This window comes from Bombyx mandarina, chromosome 23 (assembly GCF_030267445.1).
Source record: "Bombyx mandarina strain Sakado chromosome 23, ASM3026744v2".
Lineage (NCBI taxonomy): Eukaryota > Metazoa > Arthropoda > Insecta > Lepidoptera > Bombycidae > Bombyx > Bombyx mandarina.
The window spans coordinates 10,791,709-10,809,146 of NC_143229.1; the positions used below are offsets into that span (position 1 = coordinate 10,791,709).

The 17,438-nt window shown below is 35.5% G+C and overlaps 1 protein-coding gene across 1 annotated transcript; it reads left to right on the forward strand.

The window, feature by feature from the left end:
* The first annotated feature begins 904 nt into the window (after positions 1 to 904).
* Gr21a (Gustatory receptor 21a) lies at positions 905 to 11,642 on the forward strand. Its single transcript, XM_028182527.2, has 9 exons — positions 905 to 1,055; positions 2,094 to 2,243; positions 3,530 to 3,628; positions 3,901 to 4,073; positions 5,024 to 5,223; positions 7,166 to 7,311; positions 8,183 to 8,379; positions 10,020 to 10,181; positions 11,368 to 11,642. Exons 1-9 carry the CDS (start codon positions 953 to 955, stop codon positions 11,527 to 11,529), a joined length of 1,392 nt encoding a protein of 463 aa, XP_028038328.2. The 5' UTR covers positions 905 to 952; the 3' UTR covers positions 11,530 to 11,642.
* The last annotated feature ends 5,796 nt before the right edge of the window (positions 11,643 to 17,438 follow it).

Here is a 17,438-nt window from a genome sequence, read left to right on the forward strand (position 1 = left end):
GCTTTTTTGCCACGCACTATCAGGCTTTGGAATAAAATTTCATCTACCATATTTCCCAAATGAGCTTTGCGAAGAGTGCTCAGCCAATAGCCAGCGGCGTGACTGTACCAAGTTATTACTGACGTCCATGAGTGAAGATAATAGCTCACCAGAACGTGGGTCGTATGCCGGCAATGACAACACAAAAAGGCACTAAGTTGTTTATATGTTGTTGTTTATATCTTTAAATTCCAAGATTGATTTCTGGTGAAGAATTCTGATTAAATTATACGTGGGGTATTTTTTTGAGCTCCTCATTCCATTAGATCACATTATCTCATTCGTTATGAAAATATTGTACAAATAACTAAAAGTAATTCACTGAACTATCTTTGTTATTCTACGATAATAAACAACAAGTTTTTGTACATACTACTATGTATAAATATATATTTCCCACTATAAATACAGGCTTTCAAACCTCTATTTAACTCCCTCAGGGAACTATTATTAATAATCTTTTCTTGTTCGTAGACAAATTTGGCTTAGAATGTTCGTGATCTTTCTTAGTCAGTATAAAAGTTTTATTAAGTAAAAATATGTATATTCTAATATAAACATCTCCTTTGTAAAAGCATTTGCATGAAAATTTTCTGAAAATAAATACACAAATACAGTCTAAATTAAATTTCTGGAACGAGTAAATACACTTGCGTTTGTTTTATAAAAATACTCACTCTTTATAAAATTCAGTTTTATTTTCACAGCATATCTTAACTGCCATATCTAACTGGGACTAACATAAACATGTCGACTCCACAGTATTCCATTAACAAACGCGCATAACCAAGTAAGCCGAGTCGGGCGGACTATGATTGATTATTCCGTATTCTGTTACCAGATCTTTCGGAAAGCTCATTCGTAAAGGACCTGGACTCGAGCTTCGGAAAGTTCTCGACGCATTTCTCTTACAATGAACAGACACGACCATAGATTCAGTATTTACAATCCAAAACGAAATGAGGCAATGTGGAAAAGGGAATTATTCGTTAACAACGAAGGAAAGGACATAAAAGGTACAGACAGAACAGAAAGAGAATAACTAAAATGTTATTATTGAAGCGTAGTTTGAGGGAAATAAGTTATTTTTGTAAACAGAACTATAAAATTCTTTTGGCAGAGTTCAAATGCAACGATCATTCTTATTGTTTTTCCAAAATGAAGTTTGAGAATCTTTAAGTTTTAATATTTGAATTTGGAAAGGTAAAGAATAATTACAGTCAAATTTGGTTTTTTTTTTTTTTTTTTAAAGTGTATATTAAATTACATATATAAATGTAGCATATGATATCTTGAAATCAGTGATCGTGGATTGGTTCTACAGAATAGAAAGCTATTGTTTTTCATTTATCATTTTTTTGAGATTAATTTTCATATTATAATATTTCATTTTAAGTATTTTTTATGAAAGTGATTTTTCCAAGTTTCAATTCTGTATTGTTACGACTATATATAAATAATAAGTCAATACCGAAAATAACATAGGGCAGCGATTGCTTAGCAGAGTAGTAAATGGCTCTTAAGCCGTTAAGTCTTTTCATATTCAAATTACTACACATTAATATAGACTAGAGGTCCGCAGTAGTCGACATTCGACTATAATTAATTGGAATTGTAGTAAGTTTGTACACTATTATGATTGTATTTTATACTTCTATAATCACAAATTTCGCCAAGACTACACTATAAAAAATATTAACACAGACAAACAATATTTAATCTATTCTCAATTTGACAACAGACGTCAAGAACAAAAGTTTGACAATAAATAGTATGCATGCGTGTGTGCGTCAAATATATGGTATGTAGTGTGTGTAATGTTTTCTTTATTGATTTAATGTATCTTTTATGCATTATTTAAAAAAAATATTAGCATTGTGCACTTCTTCTCTATATTATCTATAACTGTGGAAAATTTCATACTCCTCCGTCCGCGCATTTTTCGTAAAAAGGAATACAAAGTTTTTGCTTCACGTATTATATATAGATACTCTTTTTCTACGTTCTTTTTGTAATTAATTACAAACTTATTTACAACACTTAATCAATTTTAGATTTTCAAATCAAGGATATCTACGGACCAGAGATAACGGATAAAGATGGAGCGCTTTTGGATAAGCACGACAGTTTTTATTTGAATACAAAGAGCTTACTTGTACTCTTCCAGATAATGGGTGTGATGCCGATAATGAGAGTTCCAAAAAGTATGTTTCGAGAAAATTAGTGCAAAAAAAATATGTTAATACGAATAAATATCATAATTAAAGTCCTTTGACCACGAAAACTATAGAGTATTCAAAACGTCGGAAACAATATAATTATAATAAAAAATGCAAATAATTTTATCTTATTGATACTACTTGTTATCTACTTCTAACATCCTACCCAACAGTTTCCAGTGTAACCTAAATGATTTCGTTTATAATCGCTCAGAAATATCGGACACTCAATACAATTCAAAATCCTGATAAGAAGCTGTATGAAAATATATTTTTAATATATAATAGATAACCAAGAAAAGATAAAGCGATTGGCTAAAATTTAATGTTTATAAAAATGAGAAGAATATGTCTTACATGATTGTAAATGGTTACCATCTCGCATGAAAATCAAAGCGAGGAGTACAACCAAACCGCTTGATAATTGAAACAACCCATGAGAACAAGATTGTGGCAAATTCGATCGCCCCTCTTTTGTGCAGCGCTAAATTTAGTTCTGATTTTCGTTAGTTATTACTTAAAATAATATATAGGATGTATGTTCGAAAATAATCGTGAGATAAATCGTATCGTTTTCATAATGAACCTAGAGATTATAATTATATAAAAGTATTTCCTAGATAGTCAATGAAGCTACGGATAAAAAGCTAACAACCAGATTTCTTAAAAAAAACATCTTGTACGTTTCAAACACTAGATTTTAAATTTGTGTTTTAAAAAAAATACGTGTGGAAAGCACGAATTTCCCGAGATTCAATAACCTCTCAAAGAATGTTGAGATTGTTCAAGTTTGAGAGCACACTTCTCTCGTGTGAACCACAATGCTGTTATAAAATATCGTCACTGAAACTTCAACTTTAGCCGTGAAATTTTTCAATGACTTTCGAAATAAATTATAAGAGAAATTTTTATTCTGAAATGTTTTTGTTATTGTATGGGCTCTTTCAGCAAAAGTAGTGTTTGTACAATTAGTAGATTCACATACATACATACATTAGGTCACCCAACACTCTTCTTCTTAGTCGAATACTTCATTGCTGAAGGTCGTGTCCCTGAAAGCCCTTCGTGGCTCTTTGTACCATCAGCTTCCATTTGCTTCGGTTTTCGGCTTCTATCAGGGCGTCCGCAACAGAGAGTCCAGTAAGCGCAATTATCTAATCCGACCAACGGTTTGGTGGCCGGCTGGGGGGTCTTTTCTCTTCTACCTTGCCCAACGCTCACTAAATTCATATTTATTTCAGTCAAAATTTTCATTTAGTTATTATTTACAGGTGCTCAAACAACAAGAAGAACAACCTATAATTGGATATCAAAAGCCACTCTGTGGGCTTACTTAGTCTGGGGTCTTGAATGCATTATTGTTGTTAAAGGTGAGCTTATATTAACTCAACCTGAACTTTGAGACAAAGACCGAATATTCCATTAGAATACTTCCAAGTGAAAACTTTGTTCACTTAATATTTTAGTTAAAAGTACTCTGTCAGATGAATAGCATCGAATCTTTTTTACCTTTCCTTTAAATTTAATTTTATTTTTATTAAATTTAACAATTAATATTTAAATAATAGTCAATACTAAAAATAGGTAGTCTTTTGTGAGTCGGAGTTTATATTCTTTCAAGTGAAATTCGATACTTTTTTAGTTGGACAAGAGCGTTTGGCTAACTTCCAGATCGGCTCTAATAAGCGTTTTGATGAGGTTATTTACAACATCATATTTCTGAGTATACTTATACCGCACTTTCTTCTGCCTATCGCTTCTTGGAGGCACGGCCCTCAAGTGGCAATCTTTAAGAATATGTGGACCCACTATCAGGTTCGTATGAAGTGTAAAAAAATTTGTAGCATGATATTTTTTCTTTGATTTTATTAAGAACATATTAGCTCGACGTAAACGAAAAACAATATTCATCTATCAATATTCAATATTCTTAGGTAAATTCTCACCGCATTAACTTTTTTAATTTTATGAAATTATAAAAAGCCGTTCCGCGTCCCCCAAATAATCCACTAAACGCGTAAATTCATTTTAAAAGGTTAAACTGTGCATAGAGCAAAATACCTACTTTCGTAAAATCTAATTTTACGACCATGTACTACATAAGTTAATATGACATAAATCATAATTATGAGTATGACCAGTTTTCATTTTCAGCACTACATTTTTCTCATGCCCTGTTGTTTTTTTAAAGGTCAGCCAGAAATCTTACATATTATTTGACAATTAAATTTTAGTTTCTACTAGATGGATCGACGACCTAGTGAAAACCGCTGGGTCACATTGGATGCCGGTTTTACTGGTGGTAGGACCTCTTGTAAGTCCGAACGGGTAGGTACTACCACCCCGCCTATTTCTGCCGTGAAGTAGTAATGCGTTTCGGTTTGAAGTATGGTGCAGCCGTTGTAACTATACTGAGACCTTAGAACTCATATCTCAAGGTGGGTTGGCGGCATTTACGTTGAAGATGTCTATGGGGTCCAGTCACACCAGGTGGGCTGTGAGCTCGTCCACCCATCTAAGCAATAAAGGAAAAAAAAGGTGGCAACGGACCGGTCTCGCTGTAGGTCGATTGGAGATACCTATGTTCAGCTTTGGACAGCTTATGCTATATATATCATATCATATCAGCCTATAAAGGCTCCGATTATGATGAAATTTTAGTTCACCCAACTGGTTTATTTAAATCATAAAGTAAATTTCGAAAAAAATTCCACTTTGAAGATGGATACAAAAAGTAGTACTTCTACAATGTTTACCTTTTACAGTTGAAATACTTAAAGATCACCGGAAAACCCATAGTTTTTCCGAATCTTTACATCTTGACTTGGGGTTTGTGTATATTTTCATGGGTTCTAAGTTTCGCCGTCGTGCTGTCTCAGCATTATTTACAAGACGACTTCGAACTATGGCATTCTTTTGCCTACTACCACATCATTGCGATGTTGGATGGATTTTGTTCTCTTTGGTAAGTCTAATGCTATGACATTTGTTTTTTCTTCTGGCCTTCATAAATCTGTTCAAGGTACCTACGGCTGAATATTTTTCGCACATGTGGCATTTGAGGCACTTATACTAGCGCCAAGAAGAGCCACGACGAACTATCGATCAATGTAATGTTTAAAATTATCATCAAATACTAATTAAATTGTTTCCTTTATAGTTAATATACTCGGAATGATGCGTAAATTAACGATGTTATCATAGCTCGGCGATGTAATTATTAGGTCGTGTGTTGACTTTGCTTCGCTGTCGAGTCTGGTACCTATAGAAATCGATATTCAGATTAACGTACTGGAAAGGTTAAAATTAATTTTATTTTCACCCTCCGGGGAGACTTCATGATTGAATTTTAAAACGAAGCTTCGGAAATATGTTTCGTTTTAGCCATTAAATTGTGTATTCGTTGAGCACTGAAAGTACCGTGTGTTTATAAAATTTAACACATAAGTTTTTTTTTTTTTTAATAATACAAATTTAACTATCATATTACGATTCGAGGCTTTTAGTCAATTTGATAATAAACGATTTTAAGTTGATATACATAAATATGTTCATGAGAACAACAACTATAGCTTCCTTTTAACTGAAATACCTAATGGCAACCACATTCTTTAAAAAGTTCCCTTATAATTTTATAATTTAGAAGATACTTTTATTACAATAGCGCGCTTCATTTAAGTTTCTTAATCATGAAACATTGTAACTTTTAGTTATGAAAAATTATTATAATTTGTCTAATGCAAATTTTAAGTGACAATGTGTATTTTATGGTTTGGCGCATGTCTAGTGTGCTGGTGGCTTTATTACGAGCCTTATACGATCGTATATTCCCACTATTAAAATTTTGCTTAACTATTTTTGAAGTGAAAACTTCGTTGGCTGTGTTGAGCACTTTTTGGTAGAGAAAAATGTTATGGGTTAGCGTTACCGACATGCAATTTTTATGCATATGCAACGGCATATCTACACGAAAACATATACATATATCTATATCTGACCGCGTGCGGTGTGCGTTAGATGGATGAGAAATCTTGTGAATTCGCGTCACCGACATGCGTAATAGCAGTATAACTGTAGCTTAGCTTAGCTTAACTTAGCGCTGTGTATATTACAAGTGTATGTTACAAGTAAAATTTAATTGATTTAGTAAAAAGTTTAATGATATAAAGTATATTGTTCAAATAGTGTTTGAGTACGATTGTTATTTAATTAATTAATTGCAGAATCACTGTGTAGTACAATGCTGAGTACTAAATATAAGTACATACTAATATTTTTAAATATTATAGAAAAATAAAAAAAATCCAATGTTCATACTAAAAATCTAAGTGTTAAATTTCACTTCTAACGGCAGTCCCGATGACTGCCAATTTTTTTTTTCTGAATCCGTTTGAACAAAGGCCAAATATGATGTTTATATTTCATTAAAAGACAACATAAAATTGGTACAGGTATTGTAATGATCAGCAAACACATCAAAAAAGAGAAAAGCTGTTTGCCATTTTCTTAAATCAATTATTTTATTAATTAAAAGATCCAACTAGATATTATTTCTACGAAAAACTTGATACTACATTTTTAAAACGAACTTACAACAAAGCCTCGTCTTTGACGTACCTACTTCTTTTTTTGCATGATTACCCAATCCTAATATTTATTCAAAATTAGGACCATCTAGATAGAAAACCTTTAATTAGAACATTAGTTTAAATCAATTTCGAAATTGCAACCGAAAATACGTTACATAAGAAAGCATCTGGAACATGCGATGAAATGGAAATGCAACCGCAATTTAATCACCGCATTAAGCCGTTTGACGTTTTGTCAGGCCAGTGAATTTTGGCAGGCGGTTCAAGAATTCTCAGTCCTTTCTTCGCCATTTACTTGACAAGGTTCCAAATCTACAGGTACATTAACTGCAACGCGTTTGGCACGGCGTCCCGGGGCTTGGCAATAAATCTGCACAAGGCTCTAGAGGCGGAACACCCAGCGCTGAAGTTGGCTCAATACCGCCACCTGTGGGTTGATCTGTCGCATATGATGCAGCAATTGGGTATGAAAAGTGACAGATCGTATTTAGCGGAAAGAGTACTCTTGTGTTAATAATATTTTTAATGCAACATTTGAAATGAAACAAAACCAACCCAAACAAAAGTTTTAAAGCTTGATTAATGTATGAAAATGAATTAATAAGATGTCGTTGATTGCGTCAGATGCTCTAATAAATCCCTCCAGTGAAATTATGGGGTGCCAGAATTTGAGTGGGTGTTCACTCCCAAATTATCTGTTGAACTACCCATGACTCTGTTCTGTCATTAGCTTTTGCTATCAGCTATAAAAATAACGTCTTGTGGTGATATACTAGTTATTATGTTTATCTATGACAAAGGAATTAAAAAAAAGACGTGTGGCACTCGGGGACTTCCGCGGTAAAGCTATTGCAAAACATTATTTATCAGCTTATGCAATTACAATTAGACACTAATAATTTAATATTAAAACAATAATAAAAATAAGACCACGCTATATTTATAAACATTAACAAAAGCAAAACATTAACTGTCCCCTTCACACTCATAAGCTAGACGGCGTGAGAGAGAGATGGGCAGACTTTTCATGATGCTCATGCAGTGCGAAGTCACGCCGCGCACTTATTCACAAACACTACACCAGCGCAACGTGTAAATGTGTTGAACGCGAGCTACATAGTAGGCGTAATGGGGGTGTCAGGTTATTTTCGTTACGGAATTTCTTGATTCAGTCGCCGCGCTCAAGGCCCGCGATAGAAGCTATGCAATAGCTTAATATTCAACACTATTTAAATTGTTATATGATTATAGATATTGTTTTGAAAGGCTTGTAGGGCCGTCGTTTTTTATATAGCATATTATAATAAATTTGCTTCATAAGCGCTTTGGTTTCAGGCCGCGCTTATTCCAACATGTACGGCATTTACTGCATGGTAATATTCTTCACAACAACAATATCATTGTATGGCGCCTTATCGGAAATCTTAGAGCACGGCCTAAGTTACAAGGAAATGGGATTGTTCGTCATTGTCGCTTACTGCATGACGTTACTCTTCATAATATGTAATGAGGCCTATCACGCTTCGAGAAAGGTAAAAGAGCATTTAGTACAAAAATATATGTACGCAACCTTATCCAGAATATGTTTGACGCATGTTGCAAATGTTTGGAACCATACTCGGTCATTAAAAAAAATCCGCATTTATTTATTTCAGTGTTTTCAGCCTCATTCACATTTGCTATGTACATAGATGTACATAGACAAACAAATGTACATAGATGTTGAGTGCTATAGCGGGTAACATGAATCTCACATTAAAATCAATGTAAAATGATATTGCGTTTTTATTAAATATTTAATTGATTAACGAGTGATTTCGGTCACCCTTTAACTGTTTGCTATCTTTAGCCTCTTTCAGTATAATTTTTTTATTGTTTAAATTGGTGGACGAGCTCACGGCCAGGCTAGTATTAAGGGATTACCGGAGCCCATAGACATCTACAAAGTAAATGCCGCCACCCACCTCGAGTTATGAGTTCTAAGGTCTCAGTACAGTACAACGGCTGCCCCACCATTCAAGCCGAAACGCATTACTGCTTCGCGGTAGAAATATGCAGGGTGGGCGTACCTACCCGTGCGGACTCAAAAGACGTTCTACCACCAGTAATATCTACTCGAGCCGTCTCACAACACGCTCCACTACCAATAATTATGTAAATTATGATTTTTACGAGTTTTATTTTTATTACACGATGTCATTATATTACTTTGTCGTGGAAGTCATTCGTGAACATGTAGTAAATACGTATTTCGTTAAAATAATGAACACCGATCGAATCGCATCACTAGATACGAATGCACCGGGCGTCTTATTCTTAAAGCCACGACGAATCCAATTTGCTGTAACTACTGACGGTACATTTTTTGACTTTGTGTATATCTCAACCTCAACATGACTTTCAAACGGTGATGTATATACATTTTTTTTATTGCTTAGATGGATGGACGAGCTCACAGCCCACCTGATGTTAAGTGGTTACTGGAGCCCATAGACATCTACAACGTAAATGCGCCACCCACCTCGAGATATAAGTTCTAAGGTCTCAGTATAGTTACGACGGCTACCCCAACCTTCGAACCGAAACGCATTACTGCTTCACGGCGGAAATAGGCGGGGTGGTGGTACCTACCCGTGCGGACTCCCAAGAGGTCCTACCACCAGTACATACATATGTACATATATATACTCTATTAACCAATTCCAAGTAGACCCGCCTACCCAACCAAAGTAAAAAAGAAAAGTCAAAATACTAATTACCGCTTCAATTATCTAAGAATTTGTCCATAAATAATGCAAAGTGTATCCTCCGAGGTAAGGCCCAAGGATTGTAATAAGGACACATTTTGATTCACTCATTTAATATTCATGAAACATGAATACGTTAACGAGATCTGTATTACTACTTTCAAGTCGTTCGTTATTTCATTCATAACACATGTAATTCCTCGTGTATATCTCGCTTGCAAAATAATATTTTTTATTCACTTGATTAAGTAAACATTGTTGGTTGTATTGTTTAAAAGTTCTTAGTATAATTTTGTGCTTCCGTGAGTCGCACTCACGCAGTCACGCAGTTCAGTTCTCAAATACACTTTCATCTCTGAAAGGGACACATTCTTTTAATCTATGGAGCAGGACTGCAGTAAGTACTTTAGTAAATTACGTTTCAGGTGGGTCACGAGTTTCAAGATCGTCTCTTGAACGTGAATCTGGGAGCGATAGACCGTAGCACTCAACGTGAAGTGGAAATGTTTCTGGTGGCCATAGCCAAAAATCCGCCCATTATGAATTTAGACGGTTTCACTAATATTAATAGGGAATTGTTTACTGCTGTAAGTTTTAATGAATGTTTTGTGAAAATGTTTTATTATCGCGCACGTCGTATATAGGAGGCTTCAAAGACAAACAAAAAGGTGGTTACTTTTTAAGTTTGTTTAGTTGGGCACACGACGTACACCTGGTTTTATTGAGACTAGAGAGAGAGAGAGCGAATAAAAAAAAATAAGAGAGAATACATTTTATTGCATACCAAAACACATTTTACATTCAAAAACAGTAAAAAAGCAGATACATTTGAACAATAGGCAGTCTTATCGCTAAAAGCAATATCTTCCAGACAGCCGTTTAATTTACAGAAATTCTGGAAAATATAAAAATATAGTAGGTATTTTGCGGTATACTATAGACAATATATTATTATAGAAAATATATACATACAATAAACCCACTTTAAGACTTTAAGACCTGTTGAGGTCTTAGTTGTGTTGTATACGAATACTCCGCCCTTTAAACTGTTGGCAGCAGAAATTGTGGTTTACACCTTCGGTTCTCCTTGTATTGATTGAAATTGTCTTGATGATACAATCTCCACAGCTAATAATTGTGTTAACAGTTTATTTAGCTTATTGAAATGTGACCCAAATTTTGATGTATGTTCAATACCGCTTTTCCACTTGTAGTTTATTTATTAAAGGGTGATTAAAATAAAGATGCGCAAACCACAGAAAATCAAGTTTAAAACGTTTTGATGGTCCAGTAGTTAGTTCTGACTGTTGTATTCGTACTGAGCCCCAACGGAGTCAATGTCTCTGTTAAAGCTACATATTTGGAATCTGGATCAATCTACTTGATCTTGCTTCTTATGTTTGATTCTATATCTCATCTTCTCTCCTCCAGTCGTGCTTCTTATGTGTTAAGATCCAGCTCCATCCATGGCTTTCGTCTTCATGATGATGTGACATCTCATCCTGTCTTCAGCTACCCGGAGAGAATTAGAGATGAGGGAATCGAACATACGCATTTAATCAGATGAATGTATTCGGCTGCGGTATAGTGATATTTTCCTCCAGTTTCCAAGTAACCACTAGTTTACAAGATTATCTCCACCTTTTCTGGAGATAATATAGAAGTGTCCAGTTTGAGATGGTTGAATGTGAATATATTTTTTTAAATTAGTATTAACACCAACAAGCTAATTTTCGTAATAAATTACTTAAACTGTTTCATTATTTGTTTCAGAATATATCGTTTATGTCCACGTATTTAATTGTTTTGATGCAATTTAAACTCACATTACTTCGTCAAGGAGCTCGGAAGACGGTAACAGCTATTGTGCGAGCTATCTTCAACACTACAATTACTGATAATGGCGCTGGTGGAAGTGATGAAGATCAAGAATGAAGCCAAATGATCATAAATAACAGTTACCCGGGGCAAGCGTTCTAGCAAAGAGCCCTTGTTTTATCTTGCATTGTAATTTTTGATGAATTATCTAGAATAAATTTACTGTAAGCTCTCAGTTTTCTCTTGAGAAATTCTATGCCTATTTTTGTTGTATATTTACACATTATTTATGGTCACTTGTAGTATTTTATAATATTTTAATACATTTATTTTTTACTAGCTGACCCGGCAGACTTCGTAGTGCCTCAATCGAAAATAAAAAATCTAAGCTTTTGTATAAAATTTAAAACAAACAAAAGAAATTCGTCCGATTATTTTTATTAAATTTCGAGCATTTTCATATTTATCTACCTTTTAAACCTTCTCTGGACTTCCACAAATAATTCAAGACCAAAATTAGCCAAATCGGTCCAGCCGTTCTCGAGTTTTAGCGAGACTAACGAACAGCAATTCATTTTTATATATATATATAGATTATTTACACATTCTTTACAAAATAATCAGAAGACCTAAGAAAGTTTCACCCGAAATATGCCCGATTTTTTATTAATATATTTTTACTGTTTTATTTTATAAGAAACATATTTACTATTATATTATTTTTATTAAGCTTCGAATACATTGTTTCTATCACGCTTGCCTAGTTGTAATTAAAAATCGAAATTGCCTTCATAACTGCTGTTTCAAGTAACAATGTTACGTTTTCATTATCCTTTTAGTGGTTTTGCTGTTATTCCCTAGTTTCATTGTTTTAAGGTTATTAATAGTTTGAGTTCGGCATCATTTTAGTTTTCGTAGCAAATTTTCACATTCGTTTTATAGCAAAAACCACAGGTTTTCACTTTCATTAATAAAATATACTTATCGATATGGTCTCATATCTATTTGGTTCTGTGTTTGTATCGCACCACCCGCCATCCAAGCGATCATTCATTCGCTATAGCTGAAATCATTACTTTCTCCTACAATACGTATCCAATCGCAAAACTATCCCGTTATCTCACAATCTCTGATACATCTGCATGTGGTGGTTTGCATGTACCCTTGAAGCTCTTGATTTACTCTACGGAATTCTTTTTCCTAAAATAATCAATTAAACTGCTATCTATTAGAAAATGCTTTGATAAGTAGCTTTAAATTAAGCAACTTTATGGAAAACTATTTTTATAACAACGGTGTACCATACAGTGTACGTAAAATACAGGATATTTAATTAATTAAGTTAATATATCTCAATCATTTTTTACCTACTCGTTGCGTTTTACGTGCAAGTTGTACTCAGATAATGGGGTGAAATCCCAGTGTTGATTATCAGTTAAAATATAAAAAATCAATAAACATTTTATTTTAATAGATCAATGAAGTAAACCTACAAAAAATATAACAAGTTTCGAAATGAAACTCATTCGTCACAATTGTCCTAAATAAATAGAAATTCAAATGTTACAGAACGGTCGTAAAATAAAATACTAAAATATTCTGTCTGTGTTCAAACTCGTTAGTCCAAATTAGATTCGACGTTCAATATTTCAAACTTTGATGTAATAAAAATTCAATAACAACGACTAAAGTATATAAGATATTGAATAACGATTAATTAACCAGCGCTTCATTAAAATAACACAAAGTTATGAAAGTAGAAACTGAATTTAATTAAAGACCAATATAGCACGTCTTACTAAATACATACGTTCGGGTGTTATCATTTTGAAGAACAAAATATAGGCATTTTTTTTGCGACATTGACTCGAATCTTTGTTATATCGAAATACTAAAAAACTTGTCCAAATAAACGTAAGCTTGGTTGTCGTTTTCTCGACTGCAAGCCTGACCGATTCGGGTGAACCGCAGTGCGGTATCGGTATAAGTATTACAAGCGGGGTGAGTGGTTACCCGAACTGGCTTGATTTGCTGAGATGAATATTGAAATGCTTAGTTTGCGTATTCTTTAAAAACGTTCATTGCGTTCGTTAGAATAAATCGAATGGTTTTCGATTATTTTAGATAGAATCGTCTTTCGGATCACAATATGATATATATTTTTCAATTCGGTCTGATGCTGCTTTTTTCGTTCTTGTGATCAATATTTGGGGGGAACTTACAAACACATTGTGGTATCTATAATTTTTTTAAATTTTTTTTTATTGCTTTGATGGGTGGACGAGCTCACAGCCCATCTGGTGCTAAGTGGTTACTGGAGCCCATGGACATCTACAACGTAAATGCGCCACCCACCTTGAGATATATGTTCTAAGATCTCAGTATAGTTACAACGGCTGCCCCACCCTTCAAACCGAAACGCATTACTGCTTCACGGCAGAAATAGGCAAGGTGGTGGTACCCGTGCGGACTCACAAGACGTCCTACCACCAGTAATTACGCAAATTATAATTTTGCGGGTTTCATTTTCACCGTGCAATCGTTAAGTACGTATTTCACTAGAAAAAAATGTACTTGTCAGCAGGATTTGAACACCAGTGCATCACTAGTTAATAATGCACCGGACGTCTTATCCTTTAGGCCACGATGACTTATTATTATATTTTATAGGATCTTTGCATTAGACAGGTTCACGGCAGAAATGTGGATGAGACAGTGGTACCGACTCTAGCAGACTCAACATAATACTGTGCATTGTCGAAATGGTTGTAACATAGGAATATCAAATAACGGATCATAAATTGAAATAAATGATTCCATAAAATGGAAAAATAATATAAAATCAATGGTTTTGTTTACCCCAAAACAAATTGTGGTATAGGTAATATACGCAGCTGGGGACGTTCGATATAATATCAAAACGTATTAGCTGAACAAATATTATAAAAATACGTGTAAGATGTTAAGCTTTGTTGCGTTGGTGTAAGGGTTATATTACCGAGGGTGGCGAGACGGTTGCCATAGCAACAAGTGGTTCCCTCCCTTACAGCCTCTCTCCAAGCCAAGCTAAGCTTGAATTATTGCCCTTACCTTTTTGTATGGAAAGAAAAGATACTTCGTAGTCTTTTGTTTTGATGACGCGATTATTATTGGGTAGTAAATTAATAGATTTTCAATATCTCTCATTGTAAGAAAGATTTTTTGGCACGAAGATACATAAATTTGCAGCATTTGAGTTCACGAAACAACATACGGAAGTTATTCATCAAAATTTCTTTCACTATATCATAATTTTCTTCTACAGAACTTTTTGTAATTTAATTCCCTATTTGTTATCACTAACAGAAATACGAGTATTATGAAAAAATTTCCGTACCTACTATAATCCTTTTTTTCTTGTAGGTAGGGATTAGGGATTCATCGGAAAATGGGCAACAACCTTCTCCAAGTCTTATAACAGCATGCTGCAATTGCATTTATTGATAGTAAAGAGTATTGCAAGTCCGCATTGGTGGGTAGCATTTGTCTATTTTGGCGGTGAAGTAGTAATGCGTACAATCAAGTAAGATTTCAACATTATGTGTCAAAGTTAGTGGTGGTTTGATGTCACGGTCAACGGTGATGTCAATAACTTAACCAGGCTTCCCGTGAGTTCACTTATCCATATAACTTGTAAAAAAAAATTAAATTAAAGTGTTTTTTTAAACATTTCGAGAGGTGAAAAGCTATTTGGTTTTTACGACATTTCGCGACAACACGCGAAATTTATATTTGTAATTAAAGATCAGTTTTATTTGACATTAGCATCTACAATTCTACGTTTTTAATCGAACTTCGATTATATTTACATCATTAGCTGAAGGAGTTTCTTTTTTATGATATTTATTCTAAATTTTAAACTTTAAATGGCTCTCCAAATTTTCAGCTAAGCCAAGCCTTTCACCCATCGATTTGTATTTCTACTAGTACGCAGTTCTATCAAATAAAATCTGTACCATATATGTTGTTGTTGTAGTCCTAGGGTACCCCGCTGGTACATAGGGCCCTCACAAGTTGTCTCCACTTGACCCTGTCTTGCGCTTGCTCCTTGACATGACTCCAGGTCATGTTGGCAGTCCTCATCTCACTCTTCATGGTCCGTTGCCAAGTATGTACAGGGCGAGCAGGTCTTCTCCTGCCAAGCGGTTGCCACTCAAACGCGATTGATGCTGCGTTAACTCCGCTGCGCCGTAGAGTGTGTCGTATCCAACGCCATTTCCGATGAGCAATGTATTTTTTTTTTTTTTTTTATTGCTTAGATGGGTGGACGAGCTCACAATCCACCTGGTGTAAAGTGGTTACTGGAGCCCATAGACATCCACAACGTAAATGCGCCACCCACTTTGAGATATAAGTTCTAAGGTCTCAAGTATAGTTACAACAGTTACCCCACTCTTCAAACCGAAACACATTACTGCTTCACGGCAGAAATAGGCAGGGTGGTGGGTAACCATCCGCGCGGACTCACAAGAGGTTCTACCACCAGTATGCGCGATGAGGTTTTGGTCACGTTCAGCTTGGACTAAGCGTGACCAAAAATGTAGCATATTAATATAATAGGAAAAATATTATACTGTATAGCCATGCCATTCAATTATTTTCCTAACCCATCACTCTCTTTGGCCAGCCCATACCGTGGGTCTCGAAGGTCAAATATCTAGGCGTCACCCTCGACAGAGGGATGACATTCCGTCCCCATATAAAAACGGTACGCGACCGCGCCGCGTTTATACTAGGACGACTCTATCCAATGCTTTGTAGTCGAAGCAAACTGTCCCTCCGCAATAAGGTAACTCTCTACAAAACTTGTATACGCCCCGTCATGACGTATGCAAGCGTAGTGTTCGCTCACTCAGCCCGCACCCACTTGAAATCCCTTCAGGTTATTCAATCACGATTCTGCAGGATAGCCGTCGGAGCGCCATGGTTCCTTAGGAATGTGGATCTCCACGATGACCTGGAGCTCGACTCATTTAGTAAGTATCTACAGTCGGCATCGCTGCGCCATTTTGAGAAGGCGGCACGACATGAGAACCCTCTCATCGTAGCCGCTGGAAATTACATACCCGACCCAGTAGACCGAATGGTAAACCGTCGACGTCGCCCAAAGCACGTCATTACGGATCCTCCTGATCCATTAACGGTGCTTTTAGGCACCACAAGCACCGGTCACCGTCCTCGTCGAACCCGTCGCTTGCGACGAAGGGCTCGACGAGCGAACTAACCCATAGACACAGCCCACTGAGTTTCTCGCCGGATCTTCTCAGTGGGTCGCGTTTCCGATCCGGTGGTAGATTCTGCGAAGCACTGCTCTTGCTAGGGTCAGTGTTAGCAACTCTCCGGTTGAGCCCCGCGAGCTTACCTACAAACGTTAGGGTGAAGCTGAAATAGCCTCTCAAGGCTATCAGCATAGGTAGAAAAAAAAAAAAAAAAAAGAAAAAAAAAAAAAAAAATCCTAATAACAGTTTGCTTAAGAATGTAACGGTGAGCTCATGAACCACATCAACAATGAAGGAACAGGAACTTATTTAATACTGGAAGTGATTTACATTTCAAGGCGGGTGCTGAAACTCACTTCGAAATGTCCATGAACTTCGGTAGCCACTTAATATCAAGTGGAAGAGAACTCGCTTACTCATTAAGGCCCCTAAAACCGGTGGTAAAAGCTATCCCCTTTGTGTGATTATTGTGTGTAGCGTGGCGATAGAGGCGCCAGAGAGACGAGGCGGTAGAGGCGAGATTCAGGCATCTGTCAAATATCTTGCGTTCTATGATGGCTACCGTCACATTGTGATCACATTGACTTTCTTAGCACCGGGCAGCTGACTGTTAGAACGGAAGCTTTTTGGAAAAAATAATGATTTTAACTTTAACTATAAATCGCTACATTCGTTCTATTTACCTTCGCAGCGAAACTATCTGTCTATTTCTCTTAGCTATTAAAGCAGTTCAACTCTACATATCAGTCTTCTTTGTAGTCTTAGAGC

What these genes read in the sequence shown, in the direction of transcription:
- Gr21a (XM_028182527.2), top strand. Translation starts at nt 953, where the DNA reads ATGAACAGACACGACCATAGATTCAGTATTTACAATCCAAAACGAAAT. An exon ending in ATGCATTATTGTTGTTAAAG is followed by an intron (nt 3,629 to 3,900) that starts GTGAGCTTATAT and finishes ATACTTTTTTAG; the next exon opens with TTGGACAAGAGCGTTTGGCT. An exon ending in ATAGGGAATTGTTTACTGCT is followed by an intron (nt 10,182 to 11,367) that starts GTAAGTTTTAAT and finishes TATTTGTTTCAG; the next exon opens with AATATATCGTTTATGTCCAC.